This window comes from Netta rufina (assembly GCF_964035555.1).
Source record: "Netta rufina genome assembly, chromosome: 2".
Classification (NCBI taxonomy): Eukaryota; Metazoa; Chordata; class Aves; order Anseriformes; family Anatidae; genus Netta; species Netta rufina.
Genome location: NC_140124.1, coordinates 110,767,720 through 110,781,012, shown reverse-complemented (window position 1 = coordinate 110,781,012; position 13,293 = coordinate 110,767,720). Strand labels below are relative to the sequence as shown.

General features: G+C 35.4%; 1 protein-coding gene across 3 annotated transcripts in view; it reads right to left on the bottom strand.

Annotated features, from left to right (window-relative positions):
• Positions 1-5,457: 5,457 nt before the first annotated feature.
• The window catches only part of RB1CC1 (RB1 inducible coiled-coil 1), a 74,005-nt gene continuing 66,169 nt past the window's right edge, over positions 5,458-13,293 (bottom strand). For 2 of the 3 annotated variants that reach the window (XM_084282215.1, XM_084282217.1), the window contains 4 exons: positions 11,980-12,038; positions 10,116-10,252; positions 6,979-7,049; positions 5,458-6,415 (listed from right to left, as the gene is read on the bottom strand). In XM_084282215.1, the coding sequence (XP_084138341.1) occupies positions 6,338-6,415; positions 6,979-7,049; positions 10,116-10,252; positions 11,980-12,038 (345 nt within the window). In that variant the 3' untranslated portion in view covers positions 5,458-6,337. The remainder of the gene's footprint in view (positions 6,416-6,978; positions 7,050-10,115; positions 10,253-11,979; positions 12,039-13,293) is intronic. The other variant, XM_084282216.1, reaches the window with a different exon arrangement.

The following is a 13,293-nucleotide window of genomic DNA, read 5'->3' as shown; positions in this document are numbered from 1 at the left end:
GGAGTTTTTTGTCCTGGTACTTTGTGCCTTCACACACATTGTTTTACTTTCTAATAGCATTCTCTCTCTTACAGAACAGAGCACAGACAGCAAGAACACAGTTTTTTGAAGCTATAAATTGCACCGAAACAGTGTGAAACAGTTCAAGTACCTCAATTTGGTCACCTTGGTTTTCAGGTACCAGAAATAAGTGGAAACTAAGAAATCTGGAAAATCTTATTTCTTACCTAAGAGGCACATAGCAAGTATTCTACTTGAAAACTGTCAACATAAAAAGGACAGGAATGTAATCATATATTTAATACAAGGTTTTAATGTAGAACTGTAAGAAAAGATGTGGAAGAGAAGAGCAGGAAAATAAGAACTAATTAAAATGTGCATCCTCGTGCATACATGTATGAAAGAAGTTTAAAAGTTTGTCAAGCAGTCAAACCGAAATTTCCTAACTTTTCAGTGCTTTAAAACTAACATTGCAAAAATCTAAATGCATTCTATCAGACTACATACACACAAGGCAAACATACATAGGTCTGAAGAGATCTGGCATTCTGGACTACAATCACAAATCAAGCATGCAACTATATGCACTTACATTTTAATGTCATTTAACAATTTTTACAAACTCTACAGTATGTTGTTAGAAGGTCAACAGAAGCATATTTAACTACATGCATCATGTTTGGATAATTATTTGTGCTTACAGAAGTTCATTTATATCCAAGAGCTACAAACAAAAATTATAAATACAATGAGCATCACAAGGTCTAAAATTAAAAAAGGTCATTTTACTTCTTAGCCATTTTGTTAAATACTTTTACAGGTACAATCTCTGAAAAAGTTACTTTAGCTTGATTCAAGAAAATTTAGTATTAAACCAAGCAAGGTTATTTCCAGTTTAAAGCCTCTTAGGCATGCTCAATTGAAACAATACTTTTTTTTCCCCTATGTGTAGAATAATTACATAAAAAAGCTCTATCACAAAGTTTAAAACAAAACAAAACACAGTCTTCTATAGCAACATCAGGAACTTTTTTGCCAAGTTTAGTATTCATCATAAGCTTTTTCTACAATTTCAATCTGAAAATACCCCTCCTCACAAGAGTCATGGCAGTCAATTTATGCTGACCAGTCCCTTGAGAGAGGCACCGCTCAGCAGTCTCCTGATTACATTAGATGTTTTATATGCTTAAATTAATACAGGCTCAGATATGAAATGGTTATTCAAATACTTCAAATCAACTGCTTCTCCTTAAGTGTCCAGGATCTTTAGGTCAACTTTGTTCTTCCTCCATATTTTCCCTGCAGCAACTGTTGAAAGGATGAGCTGCTAAGCAACAAACTCCAACAGAACAGAAATCCTTCAGCAATACAAACAAGTAGGTCCTACTTCTGTAGTTAATCTTTGCATAAAAATTGAGAGGATACTTTTCTAATTTTTTCTAGACTTCTGATACTCCCCACACAGGTAAACAGGACCAAAATATAGCAGGTTTGGCTGCAAGTAGGTCAGTATCACTCAATCATTTGTTGCACACATGTTTAGGTTAGGTAGATCTCATGCAGAGATGTGAGGCAGAAACAGGTTTTCTTACTTTATATGAATGTGTCAACATAGCTTCTAACACCCCCTTGGTGAACTTTACAAGTTCTTGATTATAAGACACCTTCCTTCAAAGCTGCTCCCATTGCAGAAAGATCAGCTTCTTAACCAATATTTTTTTCTAATTTCTCTTTTCAGTACAAAACTCAGTGAAAGTGGTGCCTTAAGAACAGGACAGATGCCTTAAGAAAAGGAAATTCAGCACATATGGCTTGAAATATTCTACAACTATACAATGGAATCAACATATAAGGCAAAACAAAAAAAAATATTGCATTTGCTGGGAGCAGCCATAGAAATATTAATTTGGCAGCTAAGTTTCTTTTATTTAAAAACTTTTAAAAACTGTTATAAAACAAAAAGATACCGAAAGCCAGTATTTACCAATATATTATTTTTTTTGAGGGGAAAAATAGAAAAAAATAAAATTACCCAAATTATACCATCAGTTTCAACCCAGCTTTCAAAACAAAGGAAACAAATTGAACATTTTGAGTTTGCTGAATTGAACAAATTAGTTTTAATCTCAAATCCCCTGGTGAAAATGTCCCTGCAATTCTGCCTGAGCAGGGGCTTGAACGGACTGACCTTGAGAGATCCCTTCCAACCTCAGCTATCCTGTGATTCTGACACCACTTGAGCATGTTAACATTGAACTGAATTCTTTGCCAGTAGCTACTTGGAATACAGGACTAGACACTCCTTTACTCCTCAGTATTATATATGGATGTTGTTAATACAAGTGATTTAATTACAGTGACTGCTAAAGGAAGTAACTGTTTAACATTTCTAATTTATCATCATTGCTTTAGGACCGTGGAATGGCTTGTAAAGTGATATTAAGACACTGTGACCTTAAAACACAGCACCGAGACAGCTTACTGAAGTTTAATAGCCAAACGTAACTTGAAAAGGGAAGTGTTCTTGTGTGGTGAATGCTCCATTTCTAAAATTACTAAAATTAACCTTTTTACGCTATGAAAAAGTAGCTCCCTGTATTACAGCTTGTTGATGAAAAATCTACCAGAATGAGTAAGCGCTATAAGCTACTACTCAATTTTTGCTGTTTACAGCCAATGCGGTTTCTAGCTGAAGCTCCACAGAAAAAGAAAGGCTGCAATATTGGGTACGGAGGAAATCTTGGGCTACAAAACAGCACAATAATTTTGCAGAGCGAAAGGCATACTTTCCAGTCCTGCTGTACAACATATGTAACGGCAGCTATATTTAGGGAAACACGTATACTTCTGTGTATGCTTAATCAGTCTTACTCATGCTTAATCAGTCTTACTCATTGGCCATCTTAAGATTCAAATGAACCACAACCGAATTCTTAACAGCACAACCTCCTGACTGGAGACGAACAGCAGCAGAGGTGCAAAAGCCACGTAACGCTCAGAGCACTCAGAGACTTCCAAGATTATTATTATTATTTTAAAGTCCTTTTAAATTATCACCTCCTTTCTGTTTAGGTCTGCAGGATAAGGTTTGCTCTGAATCAACTTTATCTACTCTTCATGTTTCTTTTTGCACTTCAAAATATAGTTGCTCTTGTTAAAAGCCAGACTTACAGACTAAATATGTATTAGCAGTAGCACAAGAGGGTTTGTTTTTAAATAAGTCAAATACATTTCCAACACACAGCCACACACAAAACAATGAAAGAAATCTCTCATGACCTAACTAATTCCCAGCCTTCCCTGACCTCTTCTGAATATGCTGTTGCTCCAAATTATATAGCCATATACAAAATTTTATTATGGAGCAAGATGAAACACATAGGTGGTGCATAACAAGCATAGTTTCAAGAACCAGTAAGGCTGTGACATACAAAAAATATGTAAACTAAATATTTTTCAATGACTGTTCAGAATCATTACTGAATATGTTAGGAGTTTGTTTGACAGAATTTCCATTTCAAATATACATAAAGATTATAAAATGAAACACATGACAAATATTCCTAAAAACCAAAGCCATTGCTGGTTATTTATATTTTAGAAGTATGATGTCATGTAAAAATAACAGCTATATCCTGGTATTCTTTTAAGTGGCAGATATCAGCTGGGAAGGACTTTTTTCTGCATTCATGGTTTGCATTACAGTACTTTTTTTTAAACCAAGTATTTAGGCTTTTTCACGCTCAAATTGCTTGTGTGTTTCTTGGTTCTAGAAGCATCAATCATGTCTCTGTCTATGATAAGACAGAAATCAGAAGGAAATCAAACCAACTTTCACAGCACCATGCATCAATACTGCTATTGTCCACATAAAAGTTACATATAATTTCAATCTGCACAGCAAACAACTTTGATTAATTTAAAATGAAAGCACAGACTTTTCTTAAGACAAAACTAAAGCTATTTTATATTGTTAAAAAATTCTCAGCATGGAGTTGTACACTCAGGAAGATAATCTGAGAAGCTGCAACAACCTAATGTCATCTAAAGAGTAGCAAGACACACAGACCTTGGTGCAGTCTTAGAGGTTGGAGTACCAGAAGCACATTTTTGAATGTCCTAAAAGGACTGTTGTTTGTAGGTGCACAGTTCTGGAGGCCCACAACGAAGTCTACCATTTTATCCTATCTAGAACTTCGCAAACAGATCCTTTTTCTCCATGAGGAAAGATCCAGAGGACCTTCTACTTATCTTCGAAGTAGGCTATTCAATAATGGCAGAGTGATATTTTACATTGTAGTGCTGAACTACATGCATACTATTATGCAGATCCATTGCTACTCAAGGAGTAACCATTCTCCCAGAAATGGAAGGACTCTGTGCCTCTTAGCTAGGCCTGGTGGCTTCCAGGAGATGAGTCCCTAAAAGGCAAATAAGGCTCAAAGCAGTAGGAAGATTATCTAAGGATTGGAGAAGTTTTGTCAGTGGAGTAAAAGTATCAAGGCAACTGAACACACAGCTTATTAGAAGGAATGAATAGTGCTATGTGCACACCTTTGTAAGCCACTTGACTCAACTGATTACAGAACTTTAACCTTGCTTTATAGATTGATGTTATTTACATATTTGCCACTGGGTAATACTCAAGTATGGTAATATTATTCCTGAAGAACAAGGCACTTTGTTTTTTAAACTAAGTAGCTTTAAAGAGTCCATCCACCAACTAGCAAATTTAAGAATCGTGTAAGAAAGAGGCTTGATGAAATGCCATCCTATTTTCCAATGATCAACTGTCTTAGTTTTATTTTAATTGAAGGTGAGATACAATTCCAAGTCTACACATTTCACAATTTAAAAAAAATAATCTGACCTTAAGTTTTTGTTTGTTTGCTTTAAAGTAAAACACTGGATTTTCAGGGTATTGAAGTGAATTATTTAGTCTGGAGGAATAATATTTGCAACATATGGGGAGAAGCATTGACATTTTCATGTGATCATTTCTTTATCTTCTCTCTTCCTCCACTCTATACCTTCCAAAGATAAATCGTCATTACATACATGTAACTGTATCAGTTAAGTCCTAGACATAAGCTTCTGTATCCAGAATTTCACTTTCAACTGGTTACTCATTTGTGGTGCATTTTCTTATAGCATTATTAAAAAAAATAAAGTAGACTATATTTTTAAACTGTAGCCAGTATAATTGTTTTTAAAAATGTCATGTATCAGTCTGATTTGTTAACAAAATTACTATTTATCTAGCTACCATACTGCCTAACTATTATTACAAGGCAATTACTGAATGTTGTTGAACACTAACTCCTTCTGGTGAAAATGTAGTTGTAATGAAACTTTGCTTGACCAATCAGATCAGAGCTGTAACAGATTAATACAAAATAAACATTATAGGAAGTTAATATTTAAAAGGCACACAAATGCTTCAAACACATACAGTTTCAAATCTTTATTGTTTTAAAATTCTACATGTCTTTTACAATTACAATAATTTGTTACTTAAATGACTCTTGTATGGGTTAATGTACAATGAGTTTTTTCCTGAAACTCAACCATGAAATACAATTTCATCAATATGATTTTTCTAAATAGATTAATACAAGATTTCTGGTTTGTTGGGAAGAACAAGTACTTCACTTTGAATAAACAGCACGTGAGTCTTCCCTTCAGAATCTGTGTGATCAATCCATCGAAAGTGCTTTTGAAGATTGCAGATCTAACTGTGACTGATTTCCAAAATCAGTCCATCAAATTACTTTTTTTAAACATTAAAGAGCATTTTCATGTAATGAAACAAGTTGCAGTAGTTATTTTTATTCATCTACTGAGGCAAACTCATGTTGAAGAAAAATTATATGATTATCTGCATGCAATGAACACTCCTCTTTAAATAGTTGAATTTTACACATATAAAGAATCTGTTAAAGAGTGCAAGTACTTTGATAATGATTTCACAAAAGGACATATGCTGGTAATAATGGTAACTAACATTTAACACCTAAATACAAGCTAATGTATATTTAACAGGCAATTAACATGGCTAACAAACCATGTTGCATGTGGTTGCCCTTTGAGAAAATGAACTCATTTGGTCCACACTCCTAAAGTTATCTGGGTAAAAAAATTGGAACAGGGTCAGAGATTCTGATGAAATTCTTGTTTCTAAAATGCGACCTGTTAAAAAGTAAAAGCAGTACATCAGTGAAGTATCTTGTCACATGACCTCAGTATAAAAACATGGCCTGGTATTCGGAGCGATGAACAAGCACTGAAGGACAAGTCAAAAAAGAATGGAGACAAAATGAACTGAAATTCTGTTGTGTTATACTTTCTTGTTCCATGGTACTGCTTTCACTCTGTAGAATTTTGTACCCAAAGGAACTTTAAATCTGTTTTGTGCCTACAAAAAAAAAAAAAAAAAAAGCATATTACAGATGTAATCAGAGGATTATACCTGTTGTTTTATACCTGTTTTGTTTTGTTTTAAATAAAGTCTGACTCCCATCCCTCTAAGTATGCCAGACCCTGGCAAGGTTCCTCTTCATACTAAATTATTGCCTTATCTGGGTCTCCAAAGATACTTCATTATTTTCCCTGATCGCTGTTAAATTCTGATGGTTTCGAGGTACCAAAATCTTACTAGGAACTGAACCAAAGTTTAGGAATTGTAGCCTACAGGTCATTGAAATATTATTACACAGGGTTGATGGAAATAGTCACTAGGATCCCAACAAAAAGTTTTATCACACAAGCAGGTTTTCCAGAGGCAAACCTATCCAAGCCACTTGCTCACTTACTCTTTTTTCTAGCTCCCCTTTTCTTACTGTTCACTGACCCTGGACAATCTCTATACTGAAGTACTCTCACATATTATGTGAAGAGTATACTTTATGTAATTGTAACATTTAATCTGTTTTTCTTCCTTATTAATGTAATCAGATGTTTCTATTCCAATACTCTTACCTTTTTTGCCTGGCAATATTCCTTTTCCATAACTTTTCCTAGCACCCAAGGTCTCCTAGATGCACCTGAAGCTAAAGAGACAATGTGTTTACTATTTTGGATAGTCAACTACAGGCAACAGGACATTATATTAACTACAGTGAAATATCTGTCAACATTTTCCTTGAAAACATGAATTGTTCAAAAACCATTTTAAAGTTAAAGCCACAAAAAATAAAGAAATGATGTCAAAATGGGGTTACTGGCATTTTCAAATAAAAACAATGTTTCAGTTCAAACTTTATTTGAAAAATAAAAATTAGCAAAGAGAAAAAGCAAATCAAAATTGAAATTAATTTAACAACTCGGAATTATTCTAGTCAACCTTGTTTGACCATTTAGTCAGATTTAGGATGATAATTTCTTGAAGTATTTCAAAGGATTGAAAGTCTTCCATATAAAACTTTCAGCATTTATAAATTCCAGTAAGAGTAAGGACATGTATTTGTCTATTATTCCAAGAAATTACATCTATTTTGTCAATGATTATGGCATGAATAAAACATCAAAAACAGACTGAAGGAATGTGCTCTGCATAATCAGTGCTCTTCTAAACACATCTACGAAAAACTGGATCCAGCGACTAGAACGTAAGTCACTCAAGAACCAGTGTTTGAAGTTTTAATCTAGCTCTTCAAAATTAGTTTGGCTATTAATAATAAAGCAGATTCCATTCTGCTCAAAGCTCCTACGTATCAGTAGAAAGTATTCATATCTGATCTGAATGCTGTACAACAATATGTTATGATTTAAATACTAGATTTTTTTTGAATTTGCTTGGCTGGTGGACTTCATTAAATTCACAAAAATGAGAAAGATGCCATTCATTCCTGAAATTTGCAAATTAAAACTTCCATATTGAGACGATGTGTGACAAAACGAACCCTGCAGTCTTCAGCCAACTTCAGCATCATCCTAACATTCTAAGTTTTCTTAATGGAGGCACACACTATGACAGTCTAAGTCCCTGACACTTAATATTGTAGAGATCTATACAGATGTATTAAAAATTTATACATGTTGGTTCAAAAGGTCAGATTTATGTTGGTTTTGGCAGACTTTGAAAGAATTTGTAGTACCTAGGTCCACACCAATTCCGATCTGTCACAAATAATACTAAAGTAACCTTTATTTCATTTTCCCTACTTTTCTGATGCAGAAATAGAATCAAGACGCTATTTCTTGAAATACTGAGCTAGAAATAAGTGTGTACCAAAGGTAAGTCTTCATGGATGTTTTATGTGCAGTTTTCTCAAACGTAACACTACCTCTGGTTAGCAAGTGGTAAGGACAGCACAAAGTAAGTCCATTCAAAAACAGTGTTCAGTGAATTGCATACTCAGGATAATGAAACAGTGGTTACCTTATGTACGTAAACCAACAGTAAGAAAAAAATCAGTCGTATATCACAGTTACGTATGCAACACTAATGGCACTGTTGTACTGTATTATGTCTGTAAGATAGGGATTCTGCCCAGACATATATGAGAAAACATACAGCACAGATTCTTCAGCAGTTTCTGAATTCAGTTAGAACTTGGTGGTCTTTTATTGTAACTGAAACCCATAATGAGGTCTGCTGCTTGAGTATAAATTAACAGCTTCTGACAAGCAACAGCAGGTATATATTTTCACTTGTAAGTCAGAATTAGTAAAGTTCCTTTTGATGCATACTCTTAAATATTTCTGGAACAAAGATCTGGAGCATGGTGAGATGGGGAGGTTTGTAAAACATACATTAGGTATGATAGATTAAAGACATTTACATTAATCTATTTAATTTAGCACAGTTCATTGTAATGCACTAAACATTGTTATTTTTCCTGATATCTGAAAGATTAATACTTCAATTTTTTAAGTTTACGTAGCTGCCAAAAATCACCAATGTATAACCTGAAGATTAAACAGGGGAATAAAGCAAATGTGTCACCAACCTGAACATAAACAAAATGTACAGAAACTAGCAGGACTCATTATTCTTCAGAGAGTAGTTTCACCATATAAATACAGTGGGAAAACTTTATCAGCAAAAAAATTGCTTGCAAATTCCCCTATACTATAGCTTACATTTTATTATTATAGACCCATATTTAGGGCCATAAATACATGAACCTAAATTCAAGTCACTTCACAGAAGATGAGCTAGAGAGAGAACACATTTTATCCAAAGAATCTTTAAAGAGCATCATAAAGCCAGGAATTAAAAATAAGAACTGAGTATGCACAGTTTTGACAGAAATGTTACAATGAGTTTTGCATTTGCTATCCTCATCAAATAAAAAAAGACACTGAGAACAAATTCCACATAATAATAGGCCTGAGACCTACACAATTATACGTTATTATTGCTGATACTGAATAGCAAGTGACCTGATAGAACGTTTTCCCTAAATGATCAAAAGATTGGCAAAGCTGCCCTATGAGGAAAGGCAGGTCTTTCGACCTTGGAGAACACAAGGCTTGGGCAAACTTCATCACAGTATTCCGGTACTTAACGGACAGCTGCAAAGAGGACAGAGGATCTCTTCACTAACAGCTACATGGAGAATGCAAGAGGCAATTGGGTCCAAGATGCACTGGGAGAGGTTTGTCTCCCAGAAAAACCCAGGTTGTCTAAGAAAAATGTTTTACAGTGAGAAGAATCAATCACTGGAGTCCCCAGAGATATGCTAGAATTCCCCATCGCTACAGGTTTTCAAGATGCAACTGGACAGAGTGCTAGACAATCTCATCCAGGCTCCCTTTTACTACAAAAGGTTGGATGGGATGCTCTTTTGAGGTCCCCTCTAACTTAGGCTGTTCTATGATTCTATGTTAATATACACTGTATATAAAATTGGCATTTATTACAGCTTGAAGATGCAGATATTCTTTTCTATTTTTCAGAGATATCAACACCTGCATAAAATTTTGATTTAAAGTGTTCTGTGTTGAAAAACATTTAGTATCAAATAGCAAAAGCTGCAGAGAAAGTTAATAGCTATTTACATTACACACTTGTTGCATTTACCACATAAATATTTATATCACTTACTAACTGTTAGAAATTTAAGCATTATTTGTAGGAAGACAAATATTGAAAATAATTTGACACTTACCACACTCACCTGGTTTGAGATCCAATGCAGCAAGAGATTCTGAGTGCAAGAAATACAAGGTTGGACTAACAGTAAATAATACGTAGTTGTCATGCCTTTCATCCAAGATTATTAGAACCAAATCGCCAACCTGAAAACTAGAGATATTAAGGAATTTAGCGACAGAAGCACAACAGTTTAAGACTACATAAGTTACAATAACTATTTTTCCATATACTGCACAGGCAGGATGAGACTTAAGCCGCATAGCAACACAGAATTTTCTACTTATGTTAATTCATACGCATTTTATATTTTCTGGAGTCAACAAAAATACCTTTAAAAAATATTTTTGAATGTTTTTCTACATCCATCAGCTCATTAAACAGGAATACTTAAAATAGTCTACTACGGTCTTTTTTTTTTTTAACTGTTTTTTATTCACCCATACTTATGATACTTATCACTGTACCATGGTATTTACAAACAGCTTTTTGATGTTTTAAACTGTTGCTAATATGATCTCAAAAAATACGGCAAAGCATTTATGTAGATATCCTAAGATTTTAAGCACACGGGACAAAGAGATGAAATGTTCATCTGACTCTGATCAAAAGGTTAGAAACGAAGAAATACTGTGGTTACTTCACATAAAAAGTTTCAGAAGTCTGCTTCTTCCTGACAGCAGGTTAACACAAGCCATAAAGTTCTGTTGCTGAAACTTGGCCGAAGAAGTTAGAGAACTTCTGTCTCCAATTTGTTTCACGGTTCAAATGTGTTGGAAGTAATTTAATTACCCATGAAAGAAATGAATTCTGAAACAGCTACAAGTTAAGCATTAAACCACGAGAACACTAAGAATAAATGTTACTATTATACTGAATGTGGGGGATGAAGTGGCAAAGAGAGTGGGAAATACTTCTTTGTAAAAGGGTGGGGGGCAGAAAGATACTCAGGTATAAACAAGTCTGGAGAGAAATCTCTCTCATATGCTTTAATGCACACTTTCAGATAAAATAACACAGCTTTTCCCCCGTACTGATATGATTACAGACTATGACTCAAAGACATTTCTCTTGGATGAGTAAAATCTTCTTTCATAATATTTTTCTCCCCAGATAATACCATGAGAGCTGCCATAATATTCAGATGCTCAAATGAAGGGTTGATTCTGTACATACTGCCCTTGTTACAATAAACATGCTATTTGGTGTAATTCAGAAAACATTAACAGAATGTTTTGTTTTTCCCCCCAAAACAAGCATTTTTGATGTTCCTCAAATTGAAATATTATTTGAAAACAACTGTCTGTAGCTTTCATATTTTGCAATAATTGACACACACATGCAACAATTTTACATGTTAAGAGTTCCAGAATACATAAAAAAAAAAATTTGAGTTAATTTCATTCTCTCAAGATAGGTCAAAATTTTAAGAAAGTAGAATTTCTACTGAAATACACTATACAGCACTATACAGATTCAGGGTGAATAGCATTCCTTTGACTTTTTCTTAGCATTATTTCAGAAAGATAACAGCTAAAGAAAAAGTAAATCTAAAAGAAAATAATGGACGCATTCTAGAAATCCCATGGAATATTAGCCTTATAAAGGAAAACTAAGAAATCAAGAAATCAGGGAAATCAAGAAATCAAAACTTCAATAATGAATTCAGAAAGGCCTTTTTTAAAAAGGAAAAAAAAAGAAGTTTATAAAATTTGATTTATTCTGAACTGGCATGGTTCAATAACTGATGTGTGAGCTATAAAGATGATCTACACACCTTTTCATTACAGAGAAAAGACAGAAGAACTGTGACATTCTTTAACAACATTTATTACTGAAGGCACGTCCATCTGACTATAGGAAAATAAACATGTACTTACTCTCTAATTGCTATTTTTTCAGAATGTCTTGAGGATACTGAAGACATGCTCTGGGACATCTATAAAAAACAAAATAGATATAAAGAATTGGCAAGCTATGATGAAATGTAAATGGCAGATAACAATATGGTTGAAATAAATCGTTCGCTGCTGTTTTCAAACCTGCCTGCTCTCGTAGATCATAGAATATCCTGAGTTGGAAGGGACCCTTAAGGATCATCAAGTCCAACTCTTGACACCGCACAGGTCTACCCAAAAGTTCAGACCATGTGACTAAGTGCACAGTCCAATCTCTTCTTAAATTCAGACAGGCTCGGTGCAGTGACCACTTCCCTGGGGAGCCTGTTCCAGTGTGCAACCACCCTCTCTGTGAAGAACCCCCTCCTGATGTCAAGCCTAAATTTCCCCTGCCTCAGCTTAACCCCGTTCCCGCGGGTCCTGTCACTGGTGTTAATGGAGAAAAGGTCTCCTGCCTCTCGACACCCCCTTACGAGGAAGTTGTAGACTGTGATGAGGTCTCCCCTCAGCCTCCTCTTCTCCAGGCTGAACAGGCCCAGTGACCTCAGCCGTTCTTCGTACGTCTTCCCCTCCAGGCCTTTCACCATCTTCGCAGCCCTCCTCTGGACACTCTCCAACAGTTTCATGTCCTTTTTATACTGTGGTGCCCAGAACTGCACACAGTACTTGAGGTGAGGCCGCTCCAGCGCAGAGTAGAGCGGGACAATCACCTCCCTTGACCTACTAGCGATGCCGTGCTTGATGCACCCCAGGACACGGTTGGCCCTCCTGGCTGCCAGGGCACACTGCTTGCTCATATTCAACTTGCTGTCTACCACGACCCCCAGATCCCTCTCATTCACTCAAGAAAAGATTATCTTTCTGTCAGCTTGCTCTGTAGCAGCTGACAAAAAAAAAAAAACCACACCACTAATTATAGCTGACCTCTCCCTTGTTAATAGCAATGAGAAGTGCTCCAGCCCAGGGCCTGCTCCTGAGGGGGCTCTCCATGGGCAACAGCCTCCTCCAGGCCACATCCACCCACTCTTTTTTTCCTCCTTTCCTAATTCTGCTCTCAGAGGCAAAAACATCGCTTATTGGCTTGGGTCTGGCCAGCTGCAGGTCCCTTTGGAGCAGGCTGAAACTGGCCCTTATCTAACATGGGGCAGCTGCTGGATCCTTCTCAGAGTGGCCACCCCTGAAGCTGCCCCACTAACAAAACCTTGCCATGTAAACCAAACACATAAATTAAAATAAACAAATAGAAATAAAATAAATACAAGTTTTTTCAACAGCTCTTATAAAGTAATGAATATC